We start from the raw sequence: 14,954 nt of genomic DNA, 5'->3' as shown, positions 1-14,954 counted from the left end.
CTGTCCCGATCACATTGCATGGCCCAAAATCAGGAGAAGTCATCACGTTTCAAGTTTAGTTCTATTTATTATACCGCCTATCTTGAAGTCTAAGCGGTTTACAATAAAATTTGAAAAAACATATATTCTGATGCCCACATGTGTGAATTAATACACCGCAGACCCCTGAGGAAGGAGTGTTTTCCAAAACACGGCCCGTGTCGGGTCCTGTATCTTCACATATGAGAACCACTATTAGAATCACTACAGTGTATTTACTCCAATAAAGATCCTGCACTTTGCACATCGTATCTGTAGATTTTCCTTTGGTTTTCGTCACTCATTTAAGCTGCCACATTTCTCCCCATTTTTACGAAGCTGCTTAGGCTTTTTTTTTTATTGCGGGCCGTGGTGATATTAGCTCTGATGCTCATAGGAATTCATAGAGCGTCGGAGCTAATACCGCCACGGCTGGCGATAAAAAAGCCTTACGCGGCTTCATTAAAGGGAGAGAGGGGGGTTTGTGTGGCTCAGAAGCTAGAAAATGACAAGCAAAGGGAACAATATCTTATAAATAATCGATGTGCGTGCATGCATGCTTTTTTTTTTTTTTACAGAGGACTTTACCCCAGTTGAGTACAAAGCTCCTCCAACTCCAAAGGAGGAAACAAAATATCCACCATATACTGGATTTGGCTCGGAAGAAGATTCCCTTTGCTCTTGCTTAAGCATGGTCCCCAAACCTCCTCAAAAAGACTTTAAGAAGTTTATAGAGAAGGACAGGTAATTGTAACTTTTATTTTTTCCTTCCCAACTATATGTTTGTTTTAGTCAAATGTTTGTTGTTAATTTGTGAACCTCTTTTTACCTTATTATATATTGTAATGTACATCGCTTAGTGATTACAATAGGCGATTAATCAAATTTTATTAATAAACTTGATAAACTTGATAAACATAGTAACAAAAGGTCCAATATTCAGACTGCGGGAGCAGGCCACGCAACTCCTGTGGTCAGCACTGACCCTGGATATTTAATTGTGGACCGTTTGCAGTGACAGGCAGTAAATATCTGGGGGAATTGGGACTGTTGTTACCTTAACCAGCTAAGTCAATTTGGCTGCTGGACTTGGCCTGTCAGCACTCAATTTTGCATCACACACTATACAGCTGGTTAACTTTTAGCTGCTTTCTGCAAATATTCCGTGGAAATAACCAGTTATCTGATGCTGAATACAATGTTCCCCCGGTCGTCAGTTCGCGGTCTTGGTCATTCGCGGTATTTTCCAACCGCGAACCGCCGACAAGGAGAGGCAGGAGAGAGCAGCCGGAGTGCCGCGAGTGCAGGAAATCACTCAAGGTACGCTCCAACTCCTCTTCCTGCACTAAGTCGGGCCTTATCCAATCAGGAGCTACGTGTCAAAGCAGCTCCTGATTGGATAAGGCCCGACTTAGTGCAGAAAGAGGTGGTCGGAGCGTACCGCGAGTGATTTCCTGCACTCGCGGCGCTCCGGCTGCTCTCCTGCTGCCCTCTTAAGGCTCCCCCATGAAAAACCGTATTCGTGGTTTTTCGAGATTTGTGGGGGTTCCGAATATCGGGGAGTACTGTATTCACATTTAGCAAGTTAAACGCTATTTAATCAATCAGCAATTGTTTCTGGCTGGTTAAATAACTTTAAATATCAAGTGGACAGTGACATAGTAAATGACAGCAGATAAAGACCTGCACAATCCATCCAGTCTGCTCAACAGTCAATTCATAATACTAATTAATAATAGTATTATGAACAACATTTTACGTGCTAAGTTCTACTTCAAGATGTGTTCCCCACCCCCCATGAGATATACAACGCATAAATGTGATATAAAATATGCATAAGTGATGCATAAATTCTATTGTCCCTACCACTATTATTCATTTCTATAGCGCTACTGTAAAATAATTGTTTGTAGATTAATCTCTTTCCGGTATTTAAATGTCTGCATCCTGTGCAGTCAGTGGCGTGTGGTCAGGGCCTTCAGGGGATTCGCCCCACCCCCTAAAAGTCCTGAGGGCACTGCTCTGAATTTTATTGGTTGAGCAAGCAACAGGCAGCTGCTGCTCAGCCAATCAAATTCAGATCAGTTCTGTCAGGGCCTTCAGGGGGGGTCAGAGAATCCCCAGCCCAAGAGCCCTGCCCTTTTTTTTGTTAACAAATCAAACTGCATCATGGGAAAAGCAACCAGAGAAAAAAAGCAGGGCTGTAGAGCTGGGGATTCACTGAATCCGCTGAAAGCCCTTACCACACGCCACTGTGTGCAGGTTACTCCTTAGTTTTAGATATTATACTTTTGCAAATATAGACATCATATACCTTGATTTCCAAAAAGCCTTTGACAAGGTGCCTCATGAACGATTACTCCGGAAACTGAAGAACCATGGGGTGGACGGAGACGTACATAGATAGATCAGAAACTGGTTGGCAGGTAGGAAACAAAGGGTAGGGTTGAAGGGCCACTACTCTGACTGGAGGAGAGTCACGAGTGGTGTTCCGCAGGGCTCGGTGCTCGGGCCGCTGTTATTTAATATATTCATAAATGATCTAGAAACAGGGACGAAGTGTGAGATAATAAAATTTGCAGATGACACCAAACTAGGGGAGCTCGGACTAAAGAGGACTGTGAGGAATTGCAAAGGGACTTGAACAAACTAGGGGAATGGGCGACAAAATGGCAAATGAAGTTCAACGTTGAGAAATGTAAAGTATTGCATGTGGGAAGCAGAAACCCGAGGTACAACTATACGATGGGAGGGATGTTATTGAATGAGAGTACCCAAGAGAGGGACTTGGTGGTAATGGTGGACAGGTCAATGAAGCCGACGGCACAGTGCGCAGCGGCCGCTAAGAGAGCGAATAGAATGCTAGGTATAATCAAGAAGGGTATTACAACCAGAACGAAAGAAGTTCTCCTGCCGTTGTATCGGGCGATGGTGCGTCCGCATCTGGAGTACTGCGTCCAATATTGGTCGCCGTACCTTAAGAAGGATATGGCGTTACTCAAGAGGGTTCAGAGAAGAGCGACACGTCTGATAAAAGGGATGGAAAACCTTTCATACGCTGAGAGATTGGAGAAACTGGGTCTCTTTTCCCTGGAGAAGAGGAGACTTAGAGGGGATATGATAGAGACTTACAAGATCATGAAGGGCATAGAGAGAGTGGAGAGGGACAGATTCTTCAAACTTTCAAAGAATCAAAGAACAAGAGGGCATTCGGAAAAGTTGAAAGGGGACAGATTCAATACAAATGCCAGGAAGTTCTTCTTTACCCAACGTGTGGTGGACACTTGGAATGCGCTTCCAGAGGACGTTATAGGGCAGAATACAGTACTGGGATTTAAGAGAGGATTGGACATTTTCCTGCTGGAAAAGGGAACAGAAGGGTATAAATAGAGGATTACTGCTCAGGTTCTGGACCTGTTGGGCAAGATGGACCTCAGCTCTGACCCAGCAGAGGCATTGCTTATGTTCTTATGTATACTGCTATACCGTGAGGTTCAAAGCGGTTTACAGTAATATGCCATAAAAATTAAAATAAATGAAAAGAAAAGGTACTTAGAAGTTCCCTGACTGTCCCGAAGGCTCACAATCTAGCTAAAGTACCCCAGAAAAATAGTTATTAGAAAAAGCAGATAGAATAGATAAAGACATAGATACAATAGATCAGAGATTATTTCTAGATATGTTGTTAAAAAATTATTTCTGATTACATTTCATAATAAATAACGTTACATAGGAATTACATAACATAATAAATTACATTTCTTGGGAAAATTAATTCTGGTTACATTGCATAAAAGATGATCTGATTCTCATAAAATGTTATAGTGGAAGATTATATGGATTAAGTTGATTATTTGGAAAACCTGTTGCTTATTTGGATTCAAACACTTTTAGAATGACTACTTTAATATTCTAGTATTTCAGTATTGGTAATCCTTTCTGTGAACCGCCTCGAGCCCTAACATTGGTTTGGGGATGATGCGGTTTAACATGATGAAAGATTAGATTAGACAGTAGGAAACATTCGGGTTGATTTTTCTGGCTGCAGCCAACTTTGTCCCCGGATTTTATTTTTTTTATTTATTTATAAGATTTTCTTTTTTCCAAATCTTTATTATTTTCAAAACTTACAGTAAGTGTAACCATAAATACCACATTTTATACATCAATAACACACACTTAATATTCCATTAATATCCATTACAGAATTAGACCCCCTCCCTCCTGAACAATCCACAATGCAATCACATAAAATTTTTATAATGAACCCCAATATATTTAAATTCATTAATCTAACAGACCCCCATCCTCCCCCCTCCCGGATGTGCATGTTTATAGGGGAAAATAATGATTAGACGTTACAATATTTTGCTAATGGCTCCCAAATCTCCTGAAATTTCTTAAAATTCCCTTTCTGAATGGCTAATATTCTTTCCATTTTATACACATGATACAATGAATTCCACCAAAAACTATAATTAAGCCTCGTCCAATTCTTCCAATTGCTCGTAATTGGTTGTATGGCGACTCCCGTCATTATCAATAAAAGCCTGTTATTTTTAGATGATATTTGACTTTTAGCTCTCATTGACATGCCAAAAAGCACAGTATCATTGGATAATGCCACTGGATTTTCCAATAAACAATTTATTTGGCCCCATATTGATTTCCAAAAAGCCAAAATAAATGGACAGTAGAACAATAAATGATCTAAAGTCCTTGCTTCGAGATGACAATGCCAACATTTATTAGACTTAGAGCTGTCTAACTTTTGTAACCGAACAGGGGTCCCTAATGCTCTGTGTAACAGAAAAAACCAAGTTTGTCTCATAGATGCTGACATTATACATCTCATCCTCCAAGTCCAGATTCGTGGCCATTGAGACACAAGAATTTGGTGCTTAATCTCAATACTCCAAATGTCCCTAAGACCAGTTTGGGGTTTCTTATTTATAAATCCAGCTAACAATTTATACCATTGTGCGGCCTGGTGTCCCAGGAAGTCCTACTGAAAGAATAAGAACTCCAAACTATGGCCTGCTTCAGTTGCAACCATCTATAACTTTGTGATTTATTAAGTCCAAATTTATGTTGCAACTGAGAAAAGTCAAGCAGCTTACCATTAAATATAACATCCTCTAAAGTACGTATTCCTGCTGTCATCCAATGCTTCCAGATCATCTTAAATCCGCCAATTTGAATCTTGGAGTTTAGCCAAATAGTTTGATTTGTGAATTGGAATAGGTGTTAAATTATTGACATATCGTAACGTTTTCCACATATCTACTAATATTCTGTTTTATTTATATAATCTAGGCATTTTGATACTGAGAACATGGCATAATCGCAGAGGAAACATGATAAGATTTTCAATTTTACATACAAGCATTGCTTTTGCTCCTTGCTACAGATCTAGAAATTACATTCATTCATTCAATATAACATATAAAGGAAACATAACTAACTCTTATTTAGTCCACAAAAATGAGGATCAAGAAAAGAAATAAACTTGCAAGCAGAAATAACAAAAATTAACTTAAGGTCAAGGCATTAGATTCCCTACTAAAGCCAGATGTCAGGTCATACATCACTAGACATGGTTACTAGCCTTTCTTTTTATCCAATAAATTCTAAAAGTTGTTTAGGCTCAAAGAAAAGAAAATTCTTATCTTGATAAGACACATAACACTTTGCAGGAAATTTAACAAGAAATGTAGTCCCCAGAGCCAGAATTCTTGGCCACAAGGACAAGAATTCTTTCCTACGTCTCTGGGTTTTCTGAGCAAAATCTGGAAAAACACGAATATTAGAGCCTAAAAACGTGAGCATTTATATGATGAAAATACAAGCGGACGATAAATTCCCTATCACTCGCCAAGGCTAGAGTTAACAGCATGGTAGTTCTATGGGAGACAACCTCAAGGGAATTTTCCAAAAATGAAGACAAATTCATGTCCACTGCTCTATCTACCGGATTTTCAATGCTGCTATCCCTTGTTTTCCCTGTTTATAGTTTGCACATTTCATTTGATAAAATAGATGTTCATGCTGGACATCACCAGCGCAAGGACCTCTATTTCTCATCTATTTTTGAACAAGCTGTATGTCAGCAGATCCTTGTTTAAAATACTATACCACCAGTGACATACTGACCTGGACGTCTTTGCACTGAGTTGAACATCCTTTCTAAAATCTGTCTCGTGTGTCTTCACAAAATATTAGAGCCAAAGTAGTAGAAATGAAACCTGGATTGAAGCTGTGAACATTTATGCCTGCTTGAGAGCAGATGTATGTAAACAGAAACATAGAAACATGATGGCAAATAAAGGTTAAATGGCCCATCCAGTCTGCCCATCCACAGCATCCACTATCTCCTCCCCTCCCTATTGGCTAAGGCTCTTAACATTTGCATCTCCTCTCCCTATTGGCTAAAGCTCTTAATAGTTGCATCTCCTCTTCCTATAGGCTAAGGCTCTTTACACCTGCTTTGTGATGTCATAGAGCTTTATGGCTATAGAAACATGATGGCAGATAAAGGCCAAATGGCCTATCCAGCCTGTCCATCCACAGCATCAAGTATCTCTTCCTCTCCCTATTGGCTAAGGCTCTTAATATTTGCATCTCCTCTTCCTCTTTACACCTGCATTGTGAGGTCATAGAGCTTTATGGTTATAGAAACATAGAAACGATGGCAGATAAAGGCCAAGTGGCCCATCTAGTCTGCCCATCCACAGTAACCATTATCTCTTCACCCGTAAAGTACATATGTATATATATTCTATAAACAACTATTCTGCACGCGCTCTGCCCAAACTCCACCTCAAACGTGCCTCTGTGCAGGTCCTTTAAATGTATATGCGTTATTGACAGTGCTTTTTCTCCTAGGCTAATTTAAGAAGAGCCCCTTTATACATGTAAGCAAAAATGCCTTTTAAAATTACCCTGAGTCTCTATTTGTTCATTTGGGGTATAGGGGAATGTTGACTTACAGTGTGTTGTAATGGCTGATTTGTTAGTAACGCAGACAGGACTTATCCGTTCACTTTGTCTTATCTCGATTGATGGTATATTTGGGCTTGTTGAGTTCTCTATCATCACCTCCCTTTGTACGGTTTCTTTCTTCATCAAGTTCTATTTCACAGTTTTTCTGTTGTCTTTTCTGCTTTAAACCTGGGTGACCAATCTGTATCGTTTGTTATAAGGCTGCAAAGAGTTGCTATGGTTACCAATAAAATTGACCATTCTGTAGCACTCTCCCGACCAGTAGAGGTTAATCATTACGAATGGGTATATATCCAATCATGACCAGCAGGTGGAGACAAAACAAAACTGTGAGATAGTACATAAGATATCCCCTTCTCTATTCTCATCAGTCTACTTTAGTCTCCAGCAGGTGTTGAGTGATCTGTACCCATCTCCCTTGGTAGGGCTGTTGGAATTTGTTTAGGGGGTTTCTAGTCCCTGTTTTTGGCCGGACAGGCATGACCTTGAGTGCAGTTGCGTAGTAAAAGGGAAGGAACTGGTCTGCCCTGGGCGCCGTCTTGTGGTTGGTGCAGGCACCTGTCCCCTTCTCTTTCCCCCCCATCCTCCCACTGCCGCACGTGCACACTGCTTCTCTTCCCTTCCCCCCCATACCTCTGTAATGTTCTTGGCACGAGCAGCAACCCCTAATCTGGGGGTTGCTGCTTGTGCCAGGAAGGTTACAGAGGTACGGGGGAAGGGAAGTGGAGTGCTTGCGGCAAGAGGGGGCGGGAGAGGAGCGTATGGAGAGCGGGTGAGGGGCGCCTCTCTCCCTCACTGCACCACTGCTTGAGTGTACCTGTCGTTGAGGTCAACCATGGACTTTATTGTAGATTTTAGCGCAGGGGCATAACAGTTTAAAGCAAGCTGGCGGGGATCCCCAAAGGGGGGATGGGACTTGAATACCGCCTTTTTGTGGTTACACATTCAAAGCAGTGTACAGCTACATATTTTGTACCTGGAGCAATGGAGCATTAAGTGACTTGCCCAAGGTCACAGGGAGCAGCGCTGGGATTGATCCCACAACCTCTAGGTGCTGAAGACACCTGAAAACATTCTCAGCCTGCTGAACTCCTGGGCTGTCAGAGAAGCGCTCCCAGCCACCGTTGTTCATTTCTCACGCATGCTCAGTTCATGAGTGAGAATTGGGGTGCTGGCGTTAGAGGCTGGGAGCACTGCCAATGACTGCTGCAGTATTCCGAAGGTGTGGGGGCTGGGGGAGTGGAGAGAAAATGCATCGATGCCACCATTGGCCTTCCCAAAAGTAGTCTTCTGGCAGCGCTACTGCTTCAGCATACGCTGCCATGGTCTTTCACAAATTCACACTCCTTTTTCTGTTCTCTATTCACACCTTAACCCGACAGTTCTCTAAATTCTCTTTTTATTGGATTTTTTTTTTTTTTTTTTAATTTTATTTATTAAATTTTCAATTTTTACAATAATTGAATCTCAAGTAATATAATAATTACTATATATCATTGTATCTATCATTAATACAACTTAATTTATAAACAGTATATATTATAAATTATATATAATCAGAAGTTATAAATCCCTCCCCATTTTACAAATAATGATTCTAATAATTATGCATATCCCACCCCATTCCTATATAAGTACTATAATTGTGCTAAGAAGTCTAATCATTAGAATAATTAGTCAATGGTTGCCAAATTTTTTTGAAATTATGAAAATTCCCATGTTGTAATGCTATTACTTTTTCCATTTTGTATATATGACAGACAGAGTTCCACCAGAACGTATAATTTAATTTGGTATAGTCTTTCCAATTTTGAGTGATTTGTTGTATGGCGACTCCTGTCAATATTAATAGCAGCTTATTATTGTTTACTGAGATCGGACTCTGAGTTCTCATTGCAGTGCCAAATAATACGGTGTCATATGAGAGTCCTACATGATTTTCTAGTAATTTGTTAATTTGGGGCCAAATCAGATTCCAAAAGGCATTTACACAGGGACAAAAAAAAATTAAGTGATCTAACGTCCCTATTTCTATTTTACAATGCCAGCATCTATTGGATCTAGTATTATCTATTTTATTGGATTATTATGTGGAGGGGATCATTATTGCACTGCCGTCCTGTCTCCTTTGCTCTGCACTCAACCCTGACCTCTCTTCTCTTTCCAAATTAGGTGTGGTCTTGAAAGTCACGTGCTGAGATTTCTGGCCGTGTTTATTACGGACAACCCAATCGACAAGGATCGGAAGTTCATCATTTCCTATTTTCTCAGCGATGATACAATTCATGTGCATGAGCCTCCACAGCGAAACTCAGGTAAATTCTAGACTACCAGGAGTCAGCATACGAAATCCGCATCGTGCAGTTCTTTGTTAATATTGTGTTACTGTGTGTGAAGAGGGTCATTGGATAACTGGTTGCCTGCATTTAGAGGGCAAAAAAAGTGCCTGTTTGCAACCTGTTTCTTAAAGACACACAGGAGCCTATGGTGTATTTTTTCAGAAGCTCTATTCCTGTTTTGGACATCTTGCTTATATTAAACTAGTCTTTAAGCCCGTTACATTAATGGGTGCTAGAATAGATGTGTCTGTCTGTGTTTCTTTATCTCTCTCTCCTTGGCCGCTGTCTGTGTCCTTCTGTCTTTCCCCCCCCCCCCGAGCAAAGCTGTCTGCCCCCAGCACATACCACCCCCCAAAGTAGCCCCCTTTCCCTCTCCCTGTCTCTCCATGGCCCTCTTCTGTCTTCCCCCCAGAGCAAAACTGTTTGCCCCAAGCACATCCCTCCCCCCAAAGCAGCCCCCTTTCCCTCTCCCTGTCTCTCCATGGCCCTCTTCTGTCTTCCCCCCCAAAGCAAAGCAGTTTGCCCCAAGCACACCCCTCCCCCCAAAGCAGCCCCTTTTCTCTCTCCCTGTCTCTCCATGGCCCCTTCTGTCTTCCCCCCCAGAGCAAAGCTGTCTGTCCCCAGCACACTTCCCCCCCAAAGCAGCACCCTTTCCCTCTCCTTGTCTCTCCATGGCCCCTTCTGTCTTCCCCCCCCGAGCAAAACTGTCTGTTCCCAGCACACCTCTCCCCCAAATCAGCCCCCTTTCCCTCTCCCTATCTCTCCATGGTCCCTTCTGTCTCCCCCCCAGCACACCCCTCCCCCCAAAGCAGCCCACTTTCCCTTTCCCTGTCCCTCTCCCCCTATCCCCCGGTATTGATCCACTTCTTACCTTCCCTCCATCCCGGAGTCTTCTGGCCTGCTCCTCTTCAAAGCAGCCTGCGATCGTGGTGGCCGGCTTTAGCAAACCTCGCAGGCCGCTCTCCAACTCGGTAGCACGTTCTCTCTGACGTGATCCCGTGCGTCAGAGGGAACGTGCTACCGAGGTTGGAGAGCGGCCTGCGAGATTCGCTAAAGCCGGCCATCATCGCAGGCTGCTCTTTAGAAGAGCATCAGCGGCAGCAGCAACGGCGGCGAGTAAGGCAGGACAGGCTGCTCTGAAGAGGAGGATCGGCGGCAGCGGCGAGTGAGGGCGGGAGGTGTGTTCCCTACTGAGAACGCAGGCAGGGACAGAGCTTGCCTGGCCAAATGGTGAGTGAGGGCGGGAGGAGGGGAGTGGTCAGAATGATCCCTGCCGCCGGGTTCTAAAATGAAACACAGCCACGGATCACACACCACGGCGGAAGGGAACACGAAACCCTAAGTGCGCATGTGAGCTTATGGTTTTATTATATAGGACTAGTATTTTAGCCCGTTACGTTAACGGGTGCTAGAAGTCTGGTCGGCTCTCGTAGTCCCTTGCCGCTGCCCCCCTTCCCTTTCTGCGGTCCCGACTCCAGCAGCGTCTGCAGCACTGTACACACGATGCTTCGGGGCCTTCTACGGCCCCGAAGCAGCGTGTGTAGAGTGATGCAGACGCTGCTGGAGTCGGCAGGTTTGGAGTCGGGACCACGGGAAGGGAAGGGGGGTGGCAGCAAGGTGAAGAAACTACTTTTAGCAGAGCAGGGAGTCCAGCGCTGGCGGCCAGTCCTGCCAGCAAGTGTAGTTAGGTGCGGTAAGGCTGGAGACCCATGCATGCGCACTCCTGCCGCCACAGACCTATATCTCACGGAACAGGGAAAATGGAACACGCAGGTGGGAGTGCGCCCTAACTGAGTCTAGCCTTACCTGCGTATGTTCTGGTCCAGCAGGAACTTGTCTAACTTTGTCTTGAATCCCTGGAAGAGCGTTCCAGTTTTCCACCACTCTCTGGGTGAAGAAGAACTTCCTTATGTTTATACAGAATTTATCCCCTTTTAACTTTAGAGAGTGCCCTCTCGTTCTTCCTACCTTGGAGAGGGTGAACAACCTGTCTTTATCTACTAAGTCTATTCCCTTCATTATCTTGAATGTTTCGATCATGTCCCCTCTCAGTCTCCTCTTTTCAAGGCAGAAGAGGCCCAGTTTCTCTAATCTCTCATTGTACGGCAACTCCTACAGCCTCTTAACCATCTTAGTCGCTCTTCTTTGGACCTTTTCGAGTAATTTCTTAAAAACTAGTTTAAACACAATGCTTAAACTGATACGGTTGCCACTGCTGCTGCTGAATATTGGAGCAGGTGAAATATAAAACAAATAGAAATAAATGAAAATGAATGGTGTGAGGGTAATTACTGTATGTAAACGGTTGCCCTAGTTGAGAGGGCAGGAAGGCACTTGCATCAAGCTTCTTTTATGAACACATAGGCCCCTGCATGTCTTTATGAGATACTTGGAGTAAATCAGAAGAAATTGCAGTTATGTGGAAGCTGTGGACATTTAGGCTTGCTCATGAGCTGGTGTAAATAGACACATAGATGGCACATAAAGGCCAAGTGGCCCATCCATGGCGTCCACTATCTTCTTTGCCTATTGGCTAAGGCTCTTAACATTTGCATCTTCTCGAGAGAACGTGAACTCTCAAGCCTTGAGCATGCGCACATGCTCAAGGCCCAGCACAGGAGGCAGATCTTCGGGCACCGGCACCAACGCACAGGACATGCTGGTGCTGGTGCCGGTGTGGAGGCTGCACTGAAGTAAGAAGAGGGTTCGGGTGGGTTGGGGGACCTCAGGTCGCGGAGGGGGGGTGCCCGATGGCGGCAGGGGGGTTCCCGAGGGCGGTGGGGGGGGTGCCGGATCGCTGGGGGGAGGGTGCCGGTTCACGGGGGGGGGGGGGGGGGCGCTCGCAAATCGAGGTGCGCTCGGTTTCCGAGGTGCCGATTTTGCGAATGTTTTGCTCGTCTTGCAAAACACTCGTAAACCGAGGTACCACTGTATTAAAAATACTGGACAAATTCAGATTAACATACATGAAACGGAAGGAAAGTACATCAAAGTAAAATTAATTAAAAAAAAAAAAAAGGACGGTAAGTGAGGAGTGGTAAAGACATTAGGGGGGAATCACTTCAAAAGAAGTATTAGATGTTTCAAAGCTACACATGAGTCAGGGAATTAAAAGGCAGAGGCTGATGCTAAAGAGTAAAAGCATCTTTAAAGAGGAAAGTTTTAAGTTTGGTTTTAAATTTTCCGAGTGAGTTCTCTAATTAAATGTCTAGTGGAAGGGCATTCCATAGAGAGGAGGCGGTAACTGAAAAGATGGATTTGCAAGTAGTCGTAAAACAATTACCGTATAGAGAGTAAATTTTGATTATTTGATCGGAGGACCCTTGATGATGAGTAAGGGATCAAAAGTTTATCTATGAATGCCGGTTGGTTAGAGTTTTTTGTTTTAAAAGTGAGGAGGAGTATTTTACAAGAAAGACGATGAGTAACAGGTAGCCAATGTGCTTTATGGAGGAGAGGGGTGACATGGTCAAAATTTTTTGCATGATGGCAGATAAAGGCCAAATGGCCCATCCAGAGCATCCACTATCTCCTCCTCTCCCTATTGGCTAAGGCTCTTAACATTTGCATCTCCTCTTCCTATTGGCTAAGGCTCTTTACACCTGCATTGTGATGTCATAGCACTTTATGGTTATAGAAACAGAGTAACATGATGGCAGACAAAGGCCAAATGGCCCATCCAGAGCATCCACTATCTCCTCCTCTCCCTATTGGCTAAGGCTCATAACATTTGCATCTCCTCTTCCTATTGGCTAAGGCTCTTTACACCTGCATTGTGATGCCATAGCACTTCATGGTTATAGAAACAGAGTATCATGATGGCAGACAAAGGCCAAATAGCTCATCCAGTCTCCCCATCTGCAGTAACCATTATCTCTTTCTCTCTCTAAGAGATCCCACGTGTCTGTCCCAGGCCCTCTTGAATTCAGACACAGTCTCTGTCTCCACCACTGCTTCCGGGAAACTGTTCCATGTATCTACCACCCTTTCTGTAAAAAGGTATGTCCTTAGATTATTCCTGAGCCTATCACCTCTTAACTTCATCCTATGACCTCTCATTCCAGAGCTTCCTTTCAAATGAGAGACTTGACTCATGCGTGTAGGTATTTAAACGTCTCTTTACTTAGAAAGGAAAAGCATTGCTTGGACGTACGAGTAGGTGTGCTCTGGGCTGGAGTTTGGGCCAAGTGTGAGCAGAATAGTGAAGTACTTCTGTTCTTTATCAAATATGATAGAGACGTTTAAATACCTACGCGCATGAGTCAAGTCTCTCATTTGAAAGGAAGCTCTGGAATGAGAGGTCATAGGATGAAGTTAAGAGGTGATAGGCTCAGGAATAATCTAAGGACATACCTTTTTACAGAAAGGGTGGTAGATACATGGAACAGTTTCCCGGAAGCAGTGGTATTGAACTTCAATTGGTAAATGAGGGTTATACATTCTTTTTAATGAATGTGAGTATGCTTATGTTTATTCTGTGCTTACTATAGTGTCTTTAAGTGACTGCCTTCAAAGCAGTTTACAGAGCAGCAGATCATATTTGATAAAGAACAGAAGTACTTCACTATTCTGCTCACACTTGGCCCAAACTCCAGCCCAGAGCACACCTACTCGTACGTCCAAGCAATGCTTTTCCTTTCTAAGTAACTGCTGCTCTGTAAACTGCTTTGAAGGCAGTCACTTAAAGACACTATAGTAAGCACAGAATAAACATAAGCATACTCACATTCATTAAAAAGAATGTATAACCCTCATTTACTAATTGAAGTTCAATGCGGATAACAATGAAAGATAACAGGATAATTTCCGGGAATTCCATAATATTAAAGAATTACGTTAGATTGTTTTCAACACAAATTTCCTAAATACAAAGGTCTTCAGCGATTTTCAAAATGTAAAATAATTTAGGTTTTTGTCTCGGGAAAAGAGGAAGAGATTTCCACATAGAGGCTGCCTGATAAGGGTAAACTATAAGGGACCGCTTAAAAGTTCTCAGCCCAACCAAGAAGGAAATGATGTGGAGCCATGAAACTTACAAGTTATTCCACACTTTTCTTCACATTTTTCATTTCAACGATATGAAATTAAAAGAAAAGTGTGGAATAACTTGTAAGTTTCATGGCTCCACATCGTTCTCTTATTGGCTGAGCTGAGAACTTTTCAGTGGCCCCTTGTATTGTGATGTCATAATGCCTCATTCCACCAATGCCTAAGATCCAGCTTCATCAGTGATGTCACAATGGCTCGAATGTCGCTCTACTCATGTTCATTTACTAGCTGCATTTGCCTCATTGAAACCAAAAGTGTCAAGAAAAGTGCGGAATAACATGGAAGTTTCATGGCTCCACATCATTCTTTTAGTTGAACTGAGAGCTTTTCAGCTGCCCCTTATACAGTCAGAATCTAATGAAATCTGATAAGATTTCAAAGAAAGAAAACTTAATAAAAACTTTTGCCTCCCCACGCCACAGGTTGCACAGAAGTACTTTGCTTGCATATCCTATGGAGTTATTTTATGAAATCCCTTTTATATATGTGCATCATTACCTCCTATGTGTGTAGATCACCGTGAAGTTAGCTAAATTATGTCAGAAC

General features: G+C 42.9%; 1 protein-coding gene across 1 annotated transcript in view; it reads left to right on the top strand.

Annotated features, from left to right (window-relative positions):
• The window catches only part of EFHC2 (EF-hand domain containing 2), a 141,113-nt gene that overhangs the window by 68,983 nt on the left and 57,176 nt on the right, over positions 1 to 14,954 (top strand). Inside the window, exons 8-9 of the mRNA XM_033949229.1 lie at positions 597 to 762; positions 9,193 to 9,335. Of these exons, the coding sequence (XP_033805120.1) occupies positions 597 to 762; positions 9,193 to 9,335 (309 nt within the window). The remainder of the gene's footprint in view (positions 1 to 596; positions 763 to 9,192; positions 9,336 to 14,954) is intronic.

The sequence above is a fragment of the Geotrypetes seraphini genome, chromosome 6, assembly GCF_902459505.1.
Source record: "Geotrypetes seraphini chromosome 6, aGeoSer1.1, whole genome shotgun sequence".
Lineage (NCBI taxonomy): Eukaryota > Metazoa > Chordata > Amphibia > Gymnophiona > Dermophiidae > Geotrypetes > Geotrypetes seraphini.
This window is presented reverse-complemented; position numbering and strand designations above follow the sequence as displayed.